Source organism: Nanorana parkeri, unplaced genomic scaffold (genome assembly GCF_000935625.1).
Source record: "Nanorana parkeri isolate BGI_ZX_2015 unplaced genomic scaffold, ASM93562v1 scaffold248, whole genome shotgun sequence".
Lineage (NCBI taxonomy): Eukaryota > Metazoa > Chordata > Amphibia > Anura > Dicroglossidae > Nanorana > Nanorana parkeri.
The window spans coordinates 1,567,472-1,581,618 of record NW_017306516.1 but is presented as its reverse complement, the minus strand read 5'-3'; the positions used below and the strand labels follow the sequence as shown (position 1 = coordinate 1,581,618).

General features: G+C 40.8%; 1 protein-coding gene across 1 annotated transcript in view; it reads right to left on the bottom strand.

Annotated features, from left to right (window-relative positions):
• Positions 1-7,701: 7,701 nt before the first annotated feature.
• Positions 7,702-14,147, bottom strand: part of DENND1A (DENN domain containing 1A) — a 702,656-nt gene continuing 696,210 nt past the window's right edge. Inside the window, exons 20-21 of the mRNA XM_018556699.1 lie at positions 8,432-8,563; positions 7,702-7,707 (exon numbers count right to left, since the gene is read on the bottom strand). Of these exons, the coding sequence (XP_018412201.1) occupies positions 7,702-7,707; positions 8,432-8,563 (138 nt within the window). The remainder of the gene's footprint in view (positions 7,708-8,431; positions 8,564-14,147) is intronic.

The following is a 14,147-nucleotide window of genomic DNA, read 5'->3' as shown; positions in this document are numbered from 1 at the left end:
GATAAAAGACCAGAAAACATTTCCCTCCTGTTGCTTCGATTTTCCTTGTCAAAATGAACGTCAATTAGACACGACTAACCATTAGAAAATTCCCAAAAATTAAATTTTTGTAAATTGAATTCGACCGCTGTATGGGCAGCTTAAGTGTAGTGTTGCTTCCCCATCAGAGTTTTTGGAAAGCTGTATCTTGAAATGGGCAACATGGAAATAATTAAAGTGTATGTAAAGGCAAAACATATTTTTTTGACTTTGGATAGAATGGGGGAAGGGTTAGACCCTCTGTCAAGTTTTCATTGCCGTCTATGTCCACTGGGGAGAATGGTTCCTATATTTGTCCGGGTCACCTTTGTCACTGAACCAGAAAGTGAGACTCAGTCCAACGTTTTACAGTTGTCACCAGAGCAAGTGGTAAGAGTAACTTATCCAATACCTGACCTGTGCCTTTATTCAACCTTACCTACAGAGGCATAACTAGAAATCAGCAAAACTAGTAACTAGCAACATTTTGTATGGTGCAATGGGATTTCTAGTTACACCCCTTGCAAAGCCCACCTAAGATCCCACACAGCCCACCTGAGAGTGTCCCTGCAGAGCCCACCATAGACTCTCTATGGTGGGCTTTGCAGGGTCTCAGGTGGGCTGGTCACAGCCCTGCACACCTTTTACCTTATCTGGATCTCCTTTTGCTGTGCTGCCACCCTGTCTTTGCCAGCGCTGCCTGGGACGCAGCTTCTCTCTCTGTTATACCTGTTCTGGGAACAATCTAAGATGGAAATTCCTTTCACATCGGTGAAAATTTCTCTGTTGCGTCTATTTGACAGGACGTAAGGGGAAATCTCCACAGGACAAAGACCGTACAAAATAGAAAAAATCAGGGTTTAAACCACCCTATACTCTAGCCAAAATTGAAAAAACTGTTTGATTATACATACACTTAAACAACATTTACCTTCCACAGTCCTATAAAAAAAAAAAAAATTCTCCTTCAAGAAAAAAATGTATTAAAAATATGAATGCGGTTGGGACAGCCAGTGACTGGATCATCTGAAACTAAGCAGATGGAAACGCTGGCCAGACAACACACAGTCTTTTCTTTCAATCTTTTTTTACACCATTCCACCTAAATGTAGCACGCACGGCCAACTTGACAACCTTTAAGGATTCTGGTGACTAATGAACATATAAAGTGCACAGTTATCCTAATCTTGAATCTCTTACATCATCTGGAAAAGTCTCATGGTGTAAGGTTGTGCTTATGGTGTGTAGTCACCTAAGGAATAATACAAACTATCACTCCTGAACGAGTCATCATGACGTAGCTCTAATAATGATTCATCTGGTAAGTAAGGTATATGAGAAACGTCACAAAATAACCATGGATTTAAAAAAAACAAAACCCCACAACTGATTTGGAACAAGACTCCTACACAAAAAAAATGAACAAGCTCTGGGATTTTCTTGTCTACCTTCTTTTTCTCAGTATCCATAACGTTCCACTAGATGGTGTCTTGGCTTCATGAATGTATGTCTGTTACACTAGGAAGAAACTGAAAATTGTATATCTCTCATATAGGAGTTCTTTTATTAAAAAAATTAAAGTATTAAACCCTCAAGGGAAATAATACAGTATATGGTGCTTTTTAAAACAAATACGCAGCATTGGTATTCTTCTTATTGGGAAGGGGGGCTAAAAACATAATTTTCAGTTGACATCAATCCATATATGGTGGTGTGCCTCGTGATTTTTTTCATGAAAAAAGTGTGCCTTTGCACAAAAAAGGTTGAAAAGCACTGTCCTAGAGGCAATGGTTTACAGCTTCCACGGTAGGGGCACGTGCTATAGCCTGGATTGGACAACCCTCGGAGCTGCTGTTAATCGCAGCACTTCAGAAGACGCAATCAGCTCTCTCTGCACAGGAAAACGTGCTGGAAAACTGTGTATTGGAAAGTCAGCCTTTAGTTTTTGGGAGTGCACAATTCAGGTTGAGGACAAGACATCAGCAGTGTTGTCATTTTATGACAGGAAGTAGGTTCTCTTGCAGAATCACCAGATAAAATTGGACAAATACAAAAAAACTGCAGATGAGAAGTAGCGAGATATAATATATACATTTTTGGTTTTGGCCTTTACAAACGATTTCAAGTAGAAGGAAAGACTAAACACTAAATCAACATGTAAATGTTCCCTCCTTATTGCTCCCCATTGCACTGCTTACTTGTCGGGAAGTTAGAGCCAGCAGTTACGGCAGCAGATCTATGTGAGCGCATGTGCATGTGGGCATGCATTGTTCAGCTAATAGAATGGTGCGTGGCTTTGTGGCGTGATCACGTCTGTACACGCATCTTGTTTTTCCCTGCACCCAAGATCCTGTTACCTGATTCTGATTTTCTGTTACTGTCTAGACCCTTTCGATTGTATTCTCGTGATCACAGCTTGTTTCCTGACTAAGCTTCTGCCTACTGTCTTGTACCTCGCTGCCCGCAAGTTATCAACCCAGTCTGTTCCTGAATCCCTCACTGCCTGCTGTCTTGGTACGTTCTTGTCTGACTGTTGCGGACTTCAGCGTGTCCTGGACCTCGCTTACTGGTGACCTTTACTACTTCCAGCCTTGGGAACCTCTGTATCACAGATTCCAGCATCTCCTGCGGCAACACTGCCCTCTGACACTTGTGCCACTCTTTGTTCCTGCATGTCCTGTTCCACTCTCCAGGGGTACTTGGACTGGAGCAGCAAGAGAGGCGGCCCTCATCATCTCTAACTCCCAAAATGTATGTGACATTAGCCAAGTATAAACAGATACATACACACACACGCGCGCACATACATAGGTTGAACTAGATGGACCTGTGCCTTTATTCAACCTTACTGTACCTTACTTTCTACTTAACTAGAAATCAGCAAAACTAGTAAAATTTTGTATGGGGCAATGTGATTTCTAGTTACACCCCTTGCAGAGCCCACCTGAGATCCCACATAGCCCACCTGAGATTGTCCCTGCAGAGCCCACCATATACTCTTTATGGTGGGCTCTGCAGGGTCTCAGGTGGGCTGGTCACTGCCCTGCACACCTCTTACCTGTCAGCCCCGATTCACTGTCAGCATACTCCACCGCCAATCCCCACCTGCTCCTCGGCCGATGGCGTGTCCTGTCTCCTCCTCCACCGACCGGCGGGCATGACCTCTTCCTCCACCGCCACGCCCCAGCCTCCTCCACTGCAGCTGCTGGCTGTCACTGACTCAGCAGCGGCTCTGAGGAGGAACATACCACTGCACAGACCACTGACAGGTTGTCAGTAATCTGGACAGCGGCGCATTCCTCCTCATAGTGACAGTGACAGCCAGCAGCTAGCGACCCAGGCGGCCCACATGGCATCAGGGGGACCGCTTTGTTCCTCGTCCTGTGCCCCAGGCCCCATAGTGGCCACCTATGGCGATAGTTTCACCACTGCTTACCTACAATGTTACTATGTTTTCTGATAAACTGCAATGTAAATACATTTTTTCTATGTTTTTCTACATAGTGAGTAGTGATGTCATCTGCCGCTGTCCATAGCCCTAGGGCGTTGTTAACGGGAAGAGAGTTCACACCCACCAGATGGAGAAAAAAAAAAGGCATAACCTGGAGCTTTGTAGTAAAAAAAAAGCAGATATATTCATGCAGATATATTCATGCATGCTAAAGAATGTGTAACACTTTCAGGTCATTTTATTTTACAGATAATACAACACTACCCTTGGCAATGCCTTCACCTGCTTTCCTCTCCAGAAGAACGGCACCAATTTTGTTCAGGCATCATCCAGGATCAGCATCTATATCCTGGACTGAGATCGTGCCTCATAGATGACACAATCATGGAAATCCTGTGCAGTTGTGCCGTCCTGTACACAAATGCCTGACACAGATGTGACTTGCCACAATGTTGCAGGCTGATCACTGGGGGGAGGGGGGGGGGAGAGAGATTGAGGAAATGCCTCTTGCCTGCAGTGGATTGTTGGGATTATCTAGGATTAGACTAGGAAAAGTTACTGACTGGAGCATTACAAAATGACAGTCAGACAGTGGAAGCAGGCTCGGAGTACATGGCATGTCAGGAGTACGTTCCACGAAAACATTTGAATGAAAAAACAGAACCTGTGCAGTTAATGAAATGTCAGCAGATGGTAAGTCCTTGTCCTGTTTGTCAGCATTACATTAGTAAATGAAGAAGTAAAGCTGAGCCTGTGGATTACATAGATCCTAGCTTTTGAGATGAGATTCTGGCCAATTCCTGCTGAATTGGCCAAAATCTGGGCTGTGGTTGGCCAGCCTAAATAACACATTTCAAACGCCTTATTTACCTGTTCCTTTTTAACACCCCCAATCACTGCCAACTTCCAGGTTGATTAAAGGCCAGCATCATCCAAGCTCTTCCAGAGCAACCCCAGGCTCACAAAACTGCAACACTGAGCATTGATCACGTTATTACAAAAGCACAGTTTATTGCCGCAGTAAGGACCGCCCAGCACCAACGCCAGCCAAGTGGAACAAAGTCCCATGATGTCACTGGACTGACCAGGTGTATTTAAAAAGTATGCATTTAGAAAATTTAAAAAGCGTGGGGGAAGGGAGGAGTATGGGAGGTAGGGGGCTGGAGTTACCCTTTAATATCTCCTGTAATTAAGAAGAGACTAGGTAAGCTGTGTTCTTTAAAGTTTGCCTTTCTGTTGAAGTATTTGTTTACAAACTTTTGTGCTCACAAAACTAAAGAAATTTGTGTATATGCAATTTTTCCCATTTACTTCACAGTGCAGTGCAGTGTGTATTATACATGGGGGGGGGGGATGGGGAGGGGGGTTAGATTACAAACAATGCTGTCAAATACACACTGTGCTGCACAGTGTAGTAGAATGATACAATTTCATGGTGTGTATTATATTTTTTACCTGCATTAATATAGTACGAAAGACATGTCTTTAAATGAATGAAGTTAATATTTCCTTATGATAAAGGTTCAGTGATGTTGGCAGTCTCTAATGAATAAGATCTCAGAAGAAGAATCTCAGTATTGTTGCTGATCTCTGGTGAGTGGTTAAGATACATATTTTATGACGTCACCCGTCTCCAACTGAGTGGATAGGTACAATCTCAGTCTTAGTAACGTTGTTGATCTCTAGTGAATTATCACTTTAACTCAGTAGAGGTAATATACTAATACTCAGCCGGCAGAATCTTGAGAAGCATAGAAAGCAATCAGCTTCTATCTTCAGCTTGTTGAGTTAAAGGAGAACTATGAGGTGAGTGAAAATCACACAACCTCATAGTTCGAGCCGACGTGTGACAATAAAACTGTCACACGTCGGATCAATAGATTGGGAAGGGAGCGATTCTCCCTTCCCTGCTCCTCCAGCGCTGACTGGCGGAACAGATGGGGGAGGGGGCAGGTACAGCTGACTCTGCCTCTAATAGGCCAGCCGTCACTCATGCAGCTGGGTGGATCGACAGTAATGTTGGGATCCGTCCCGGGTGCGGCGGTCTCAGTATACCGCGAGCTGTAGCTTGCGATATACTGAGCTTTGCGTCATGGGAGGATGCTAGTATATGTCCTATATGCCCTTAGGAGAACTATGGGGAAAAACACTTACCCCATAGTTCTCCTTTAAGTTTGAAAATGAAAGCTAGAAGCTGATTGATTGTCATGCACAGCTGCTCCAGTCATCGTAAATTCCCCTCAAAGAGATTCAAAACAGTTTGAGGACATGGGAACAGAGTGGACACTCAGATGTTTCATGATCTGTTTATTCAGCACTCCTGGCATGGCTCTCCTTTGATTTAGGCACTGGGCCTATAAAACCACAGTTCAGAGATACTTCGATTTGTAGGAACAAATGTCCTTAAACAATGGATGAATCAACCAGGTACAAAACAAAGTTCAGAAATACACTGGACCCTATTTGTTTATTGTGATGAATACCGGCTGTACTCCAGCTTAAACTTTCCAGATCTCCTTCCTCCTCCCTACCTTTATCCCCTCTCTCTTTTTCTTCTTCTCTCCTTCCCTTTAGAGGTACCACTCAGCACTTACTGTCTCCTTCCATTGCTTACCTAATCCTCCCACTCTCTCACCATGTAATGCTAGACATGCTTAGGACACTGTTACATTGTACCCCATCGGGAACTGGAATGTTTACCACCCTCACCAAGTTCCAGTGACATATTCAGGGTATGGCATATTTGCTCTGGGCACCACTTGACCCACGGAGACAGCAGGCTGCTGTTGTCATTATTCATTTTCTTTTACCTTTTCCCTCACCTCAAGCTTCCTTTTTCTCCCCACCCCTCTACCATACAGATCTCCAAGCCCAGTTCTTGGCACCCAGGGGCGCTCTGGCCCACATCCCACCTTGCCAGTATGGCAGAGCAGGGCGAGACATCGACCTCTGGGCCATATCCCGAGAGACAGACTAGGAGTCAAGCTGTTCATTATTTCTCACCGACAACTTTATCAGGAAAATATTGCCAGAGAGACCTCAGTGAAGATCTCAACCATCATTTATTTCAGAAACCAAATTTGTTGGGATGTTTTCAGGAGGACAATGATTTAACTAATCTTTTCCAACATTAACTGTCAGGTAAACAGAAATGAAGAAACACAAAACAACAGAATGAAGCCCAACAAGAGAAAAATGAAAGAAAAAAATATATAGTTATTTAAAATCCCAGGGATTGAAAATGAATGAAAGGAAGGATTCCGCAAACAGTCCGAAACCCCAGATTCCGGAATGCATGAAAGGACGTTAAAGCAGAACTACACTTACAAAGAAGACTTAGTTTTGTAGAACACTGTAAGTAAAATAACATTGTCACCCTATGAATAAAGTGCCTGTGGATACATCTCACTTGTATCTCACTGGTATAATTTAACTGAAAGACGACATATTAAAAATAAAATGTTTTGACATTACAGGAAGCTGTACAACAGCATATTTGATTTAAGGTTTAAGTTTAGACACACTTTTAAGGAGAACTATGGGGGGAGTGTTTTTCCCCATAGTTCCCTGTAGGGTCACGGGAGGACATATACTAACCTCCTCTTGTAACCCAAAGCTCAGTATATCACGGGCAACACTGAGCGTGCCGCAGCCGGGATGGATCCCGACAATACTGCCTATCTAGAGACAGGGACAGGTGGGAGATTCCTCCATCCACACAGTTTAGCGTAGATGGAGGAATCCGTTGCACTATTTACATCAGACCATAGAAAATCTGCAGATAATCTATAGGTGTATGGCCAGCTTTACAGACGTAAACAGAGATCAATCTGTCTACCATGGAGGAACACTTGACATTATTTTCATGTCTCAAGGAGCCCCTTTTAATTTATATCTACAGCTAAAAGTACAAGTAAAACGTTTGTATAAGCTCCACTTGCTAGCTTCATATAAGAACATAAAATATGAACATGTAATATTCCATATTTACCTGACAAATTACATTTTTATAAAATCCTGATGTATTATATCTCAGGAAACATACATATTTACAAAACCATCATACATTTCCTTTAAAATCAACATTATTTTATATAACCAAGAACAGCAGTTTTAGTTAACATTTAGGATGTTAGAAGTCCTGAACTGATTTCAGAGGGAAAGCCTACTGGTCAGGTCGCATTTCTCAGGCATTTTTTCAATAATTTTCTAATGTGTTGTACAATGTGATGTCAAACCTGCAGAAGAACCAAGTGCCATCCATGTGCATTATCAATATCTTCATGATCAGATTATTTCTAAATATTGCAATGCCATTTAATCAATAGGCAGCAGCAACACCAAGAAATATGTATATTTTTATTTCTAAAATGTAGACGCATACCCTACGTAGTAAAGAGCAGTAACAATCTGAATGTATTCAATCTGCAGTTTAAATATACATACTGTAGGTTTTTCATTGTTAAAGTATATCTATAACCCAAGCATTTTTGTTTTGGAGGCGAAGGTTACAATCCTAGTCTAGTTTTTATAGGTGTCTGTATGTCTTCTAGGTAGATTTACCCTCTCAGTTTGTCCTGGTGACTATTGTGGATGAGACAGAAAGATGGTAAATCCAAAATGTTAGATTTGGCTCCACAGAACAAAGAGGCAAGGGTCAATCTTCCAATTGAGACACCGGTTTCAGTATCAACTATTTAAGAAGGGAATTCCTCTCACTTTATAGAGATTACTTGTTTGGTTTTCAGGACAGGAAGTGAATGGATATCTCCTCAACAGGATTCAGAATGTAAAAAATAACTGACAGGGGATCTAATCCTTCTTGTGAAAATAGACTTATACTTTTAGATGTATCATACTGAGAACACATTTTATGTAAAAAAAATAAAAATATTTTTGTGTTAGATACATCATACTGATATAATCCATGATTAATTATGGAATAAGTTGTCTTTAACCTACCTGACCGAAGTGCACTGTGATGGGTCGTCTGTCTTCTCTGCTTTTAGGATCCTTTTTCTCAGCTGATGGTGAAGGTGACATCCTAGGAAGAGGTTCTTCAGAGGCAACACTGCATCCATTTTCTGCCAAATCCTGATTAAAGAACAGAGTGTTAGAAAACTTGATCAGTATTCTGAAAAGCTGTGTAATTGTTACAAATGTCAGTCATAAAAACAACAATACAACCTAATTATATAACCAGTACTAGTCCTCATTTATCAAAATGTCTGAACTGAAAACAATCAGATTTAAATCTTCATTTGTCAATTTTGTAATTATGACTAACTAAAAACCATGCCTTGAAATGTTTTTATTGTGTTTCTCTATGTTTAATGTTGATTCCATATTGCTTTTAAAAAAAAATATTTGGTTTGTTTAGTTTACATCAAATGTAGGTGGGCATTCTAGCAACCCAAAATGTATGATACATTTGTGAGTGATTATTGACCAAAATATTTTTCAATGTTTAACATTAGCGTCTAGGAGTCTAAAAACTAAGGCGAATCTCCGACCTGTATTCCAATTCATCCCAAAGGTGTTCAGTAGGGTTGAGAGGGGGTCTTTATGCAGGCCACAGTTAAGTTCCTCCATACTAGCCTTGCCAAGTTATGTCTTTATGGAGCAGGCTCCCCAAACTGTAGACACAGGTTGAAAGAGCACATTTGTCTAAATGGTACCCTATATAGTGTAGGGTGATGGTCAGATATACCCTCAAACATTCATACACATAGAAGGGAATTTATCAAAACTGGAGCAGACAAAATCTGGAGCAGCTGTGCATGGCAACCAATCAGCTTCTCTCTTTCATTTTCAAATCCTAACTGGACAAACTGAAGAGAGAAGCTGATAGGTTGCCATGCACAGCTGCTCCAGATTTTGTCTGCTCCAGTTGTGATAACTTCCCCCCATAGCGTCTGAGATCTGAGAATAAAAACAGTTTTACCAAATATAAATTTTAATTTAAAGAAAGCAACAACAATTACTTCAAGAGGAGGAAATGTGACTAAGTCATTTGGTCCACATTTGCAAGAAGCGATGAACCCCTAATACAAACTACTGCATATCTGGGAATAGCTATAAATAATATATTTATTGATTAGGTTGTTGGAGCTTTGTTAAACTCATCCTAGGCTTACCCTTAATTTTGATATAAATGAATGGAAAATGTGTGTAGGGTCCTTTTAGTTAATATTTTGAGAAAGATTATGTTTGTAATATAAAAAGTATTTTTGGGAAGATTACCATTTTAAGTGGCAACGTCCTAGAAGGATACAGGAAAAATGTGTCCATTTTCTGCTGAATGGTTTGTATTAGAGAGTCTGCATCTAAAGTAAATCATTTATACAGACTACCCGGTAAATAAATAACTAGGTAATCAATGTGGACCTTTCAGTAACTTTAGAAATCTACATGAAAAAAAACCTTTTAAAATGAACACAATTTAAATAAAATTAACATTAAAACAAAGTCCTTGAGCAAAGTCATGGTCCAATGACTTTGCTTGGGCTAGTTTTACCATATGCACGGTGTTTAGCACACACTGACACAGGTTAAGCGCACTTGATTTGGCATACATTGACATCTACTTTTTGATACATTGCATTGATGTTTGATTTTTCCACAGTTTAAGCCACAGTACCTTATTATGTTTTCCTTAATGAGCTGCAACAAAATGCAGAGCACATCAATGCAGTACATTGGTGTAAACCGGGCCTATTAAAAACAATGGATTTTAGCTTCTAATTTCATTGCACGTGCGTTAAGCACCACAGCCCAACAGACAAGGTGTGAAGGGGACATTAGGCTGATACAATGCCATTAGCCTGCTGCAGGCATAAAGAAGCATTTCCCCAGTCTACTCTCCGCCAGTGATGAGACTGTACCATTATAGCTTTGTAGCAAGTCAAAAGGTGGACGGCTGCAACAGGAACTGATCCGTGTCAACCATGTGTAAACACAGCCAGTAACTGCACATGCACCAGGATTTGCACAATTGTGTAACCTCTGCAGCATCCCAGTCCAGAAAGATGCGGACATAAGGAAAGCTGGATCAGGGAGAGTATTGTGACGTCTGTGAGAGGAAATAAATACTTATATATTATACTTACACAAGACCTAGATGGATGCACCAAATATAAAAAGATATCTGATGCTAGGTCTGCATTATTTGCTGTCTTGTACCATATAAAGAAGGGAGTGGGAAAATATCTTACAGTCCTAAACATCTGTTGAACAACATGCCATTTTATTAAATATGGAAATTGCATTCTCAGAGTTATATATTAGCAGGAATAAATTGTCAGCAAATCCCACACACTTTTGTTCCAGTTAAGCTAGAATGTATATCTACAATGAGTAGGCAAGTCTCCCATGCCCTAACTTTAACTAGTTAGGGCCTGCTTAACATGTGCTACTACATGTGCTTTGTATAGAGAGGAAGTGAGTGCGGGGGAGGGATTATTTGCGGCTTAATGATATCCTAACATTGTTTAACTATTCTATGATGATAATTTTAACAACTGTGAATAAAACTATAATATAAATATAAAGCACAAAAATTGTATTGCACTGTATACAACTGAGCCATTTCTATCCTCCAAAGAACCAAGCCAATCAATAGTAAACAAATAGTCTTTCAGGACTGTAAAGGGTGAGGCAAAAGACCTGGGCTAACCACTACAATTGGCATCACCCAAATAGTATTAGCACAGAATACAATAATTTTTTTGATCAAAGCAAGCTGATGTTTTGTCTCTGGTATTTTCTAAAAATTACAATGCAACATTGAACCAATCATTTAAGAACAAATCGATCACTTTAGAACAACCATAAAGGCCATATACTCACAATCGTGGGCCTAAAATGAACTCTACAGTCTGCATGAATAAACTGATATATAAAAAAATAAGGCAACATTATAATTCTGGCAAAAAGCTCTACCTTTTTATTATTACATTCTAGGGCAGTGGTGGCGAACCTAGGGCACGCGAGGCCCTTTCTGCTAGCACGCGTGCCCAGGTTCAGGCCCCAAAACAATAAGGCAGCCGACGGGGAGAAATCGGCGGGGGCGAGCAGGAGGAGAAGGGGGACGGAGCGGCAGGGGGTGGAGACAGAGGGAGAAGGGGGCGGAGATGTGAGAGGAGCCGGGGGACGGAGTGGCATGAGACGGCCGGAGACAGAGTGAGATCGAGGCAGAGATGAGAGGACGTGAGGAGACGGGGACGGAGCGGCATTAGACAGGGGGCGGAGACAGGGGGAGATGAAAGAGGCCTATAATCTGCCTGTTTAGAGGTCACCGCCGCTGCCTGATTGTGACCGGCCCGACTACAGAGGCGATCCGGGACGTTCAGGTCCCCCCGTGAGAGCCGTACAAGGCCGTTAGGCAGGGATGTTGAACGTTTCTTAAAACGGGGGAGTTTGGGGGAGTTGATGATGGAGAAAGATCTGGGTGTACTGGTAGATCATAGATAGCATGGAATGTCAAGTCATATTTCCTAAAGCAAGCAAAATACTTTCTTGTATTAAAAGAGGTATAGACTCCAGAGACAGAGACAAAATCCTGCCCCTGTACAAAGCATTAGTAAGACTTCATCTGGAATATGCACTTCAGTTTTGGGCACCAGTTCAAAAAGGATGTTGTGGAACTAGAGAAAGTGCAGAGAAGGGCAACTAAACTTATAAGAGTCATGGGGGAGCTCAGCTATGAGAAAAGATTAACTGACCTGAATTTGTTCTCTCTGGCGGTTAAGGGGTGAAATGATCACTATGTATAAATACAGAAATGGTCCATATAGTGAGATTGGTGCCAATTTATTCACTTTAAGGTCACTGCAAAGGACAAGGGGGCACTCTTTGTGTCTGGAGGAAAAGAGGTTTAACCTTTGCATACTTTAGAGGTTTTTTTGTTCCTCTGGATCAACAGTGGGAAACTGTGGGTATAGCGTTCTCTTTTAGGTTTTTCTTTTTCTTATCTCTTATCTCTATAGATTGAACTCGATGGACTTGTGTCTTTTTTCAACCTGACAAACTTTGTAACTATGTAATTAAATAGCAGTTTTTGAACTTCAAGCTATTGACTTTGCCTAGGCTGATATAGTGCCATCAGTCTGCTGCAGGGTAGATAAGCATTTCTTCATTCTCCTTGTGATCAGACTGCAACATTGTCACTTTGTAGCAAGCCTGACTGATCTCTGTGAGACATGGTTATACATAGTCCATAACATAAAAACTATTGCACAAACACCAGTATTTCCATTATTCTGACTTCTACAAAAAATAGTTTAATCCAGGAAGTCTCCATCTAGAATGATGCCTGCCAAAGATGGCAACAGCCTTCTGGGAATAGAGTTGGTCAAAGCATTATTAGCTGCACATACAGATTACTTAGTATGCATGCATGCAATATGGCAAATATATATTTGATGCTATGTCCACTTTGAAGTGGCCACAGACTTCAGAGAATGATCACACATGCAGGATAAATTCAAACATCTGGAGAGGTTTTCTTTCTGAAGCTTAAGCCGCAATCATTTACACTCAAGTCACCTGGTATGCATGTTTAAGGCTTTAAGTCAAGGAGAAAAAAAATGCAGTCAGATACCTATGGCACTAGTTTATCTTTGGCAAATCAACAGCAAATGGACAAAGGTTTCAGATATGACCAATAGAAATCAAGGAAGTTCGCTGTGAGGTCAACAGCCATCTTAGTGGAAAAAAAGAGCCGATTCAGTTTCATCTACTTCCACAGTAACAGATCAACATATCCTGTTGCTGACTTTTACAAGTGAACTGTTGCTGCAAGGAGGAGAGATTAATTAGATCCCTAATATCCTGGTGCAGCTGCAAAAAAAAAAAAAAAAAGGGAGGAAAAAATTGACCCCCCACAGTTCATTAACCTCCATGTTGGGTGTACTCTAAAGGATGTAACAAGTCATTGAGCATATTTCTTCTTGCAAACATTATCACTGCACCAATTCCTATGTACACAAATCTGACTCAATCTTACACTAATGATTTGCACAAGCAAAACCTTATCTCCAGTATGCTTTGCAATGGAACGTCAAAACTGTGAAAAAAAAAATCTACTAAAAACTCAAAAGCAAGCATTGACACTGTTTTCCACTACTAAGAAGCACTCATTTTATTCAATGTATTCAGAAGACTTTAATAATCAGGGCAAACATGTGGGCTCTACTAAGTATTGAATGGAAAAAAAACAATCAGCAAGTACATATTTTCTAAAATTGCCCTCTCATTCTCCTACTTGAAGTCTATATAATGAAATAAATGCATTTTACTATAACAATAAATCACACAAAATTATGGTTAAAATGTATCCATACCCAATGTAATACAGGTGAAACTCGAATAATTAGAATATCGTGCAAAGTTCATTTATTTCACTAATGCAACTTAAAAGGTGAAACTAATATATGAGATAGACTCATTACATGCAAAGCAAGATAATTCAAGCCGTGATTTGTCATAATTGTGATGATTATGGCTTACAGCTCATGAAAACCCCAAGAACCCCAAATCCACAATCTCAAAAAAGTAGATTATTACATGCAATCAATAAAACAAGGATTGTACATAGAACAATATCGGACCTCTGAAAAGTACAAGCATGCATATGTACTCAGTACTTGGTTTGGGCCCTTTTTGCAGGGGGTACTGC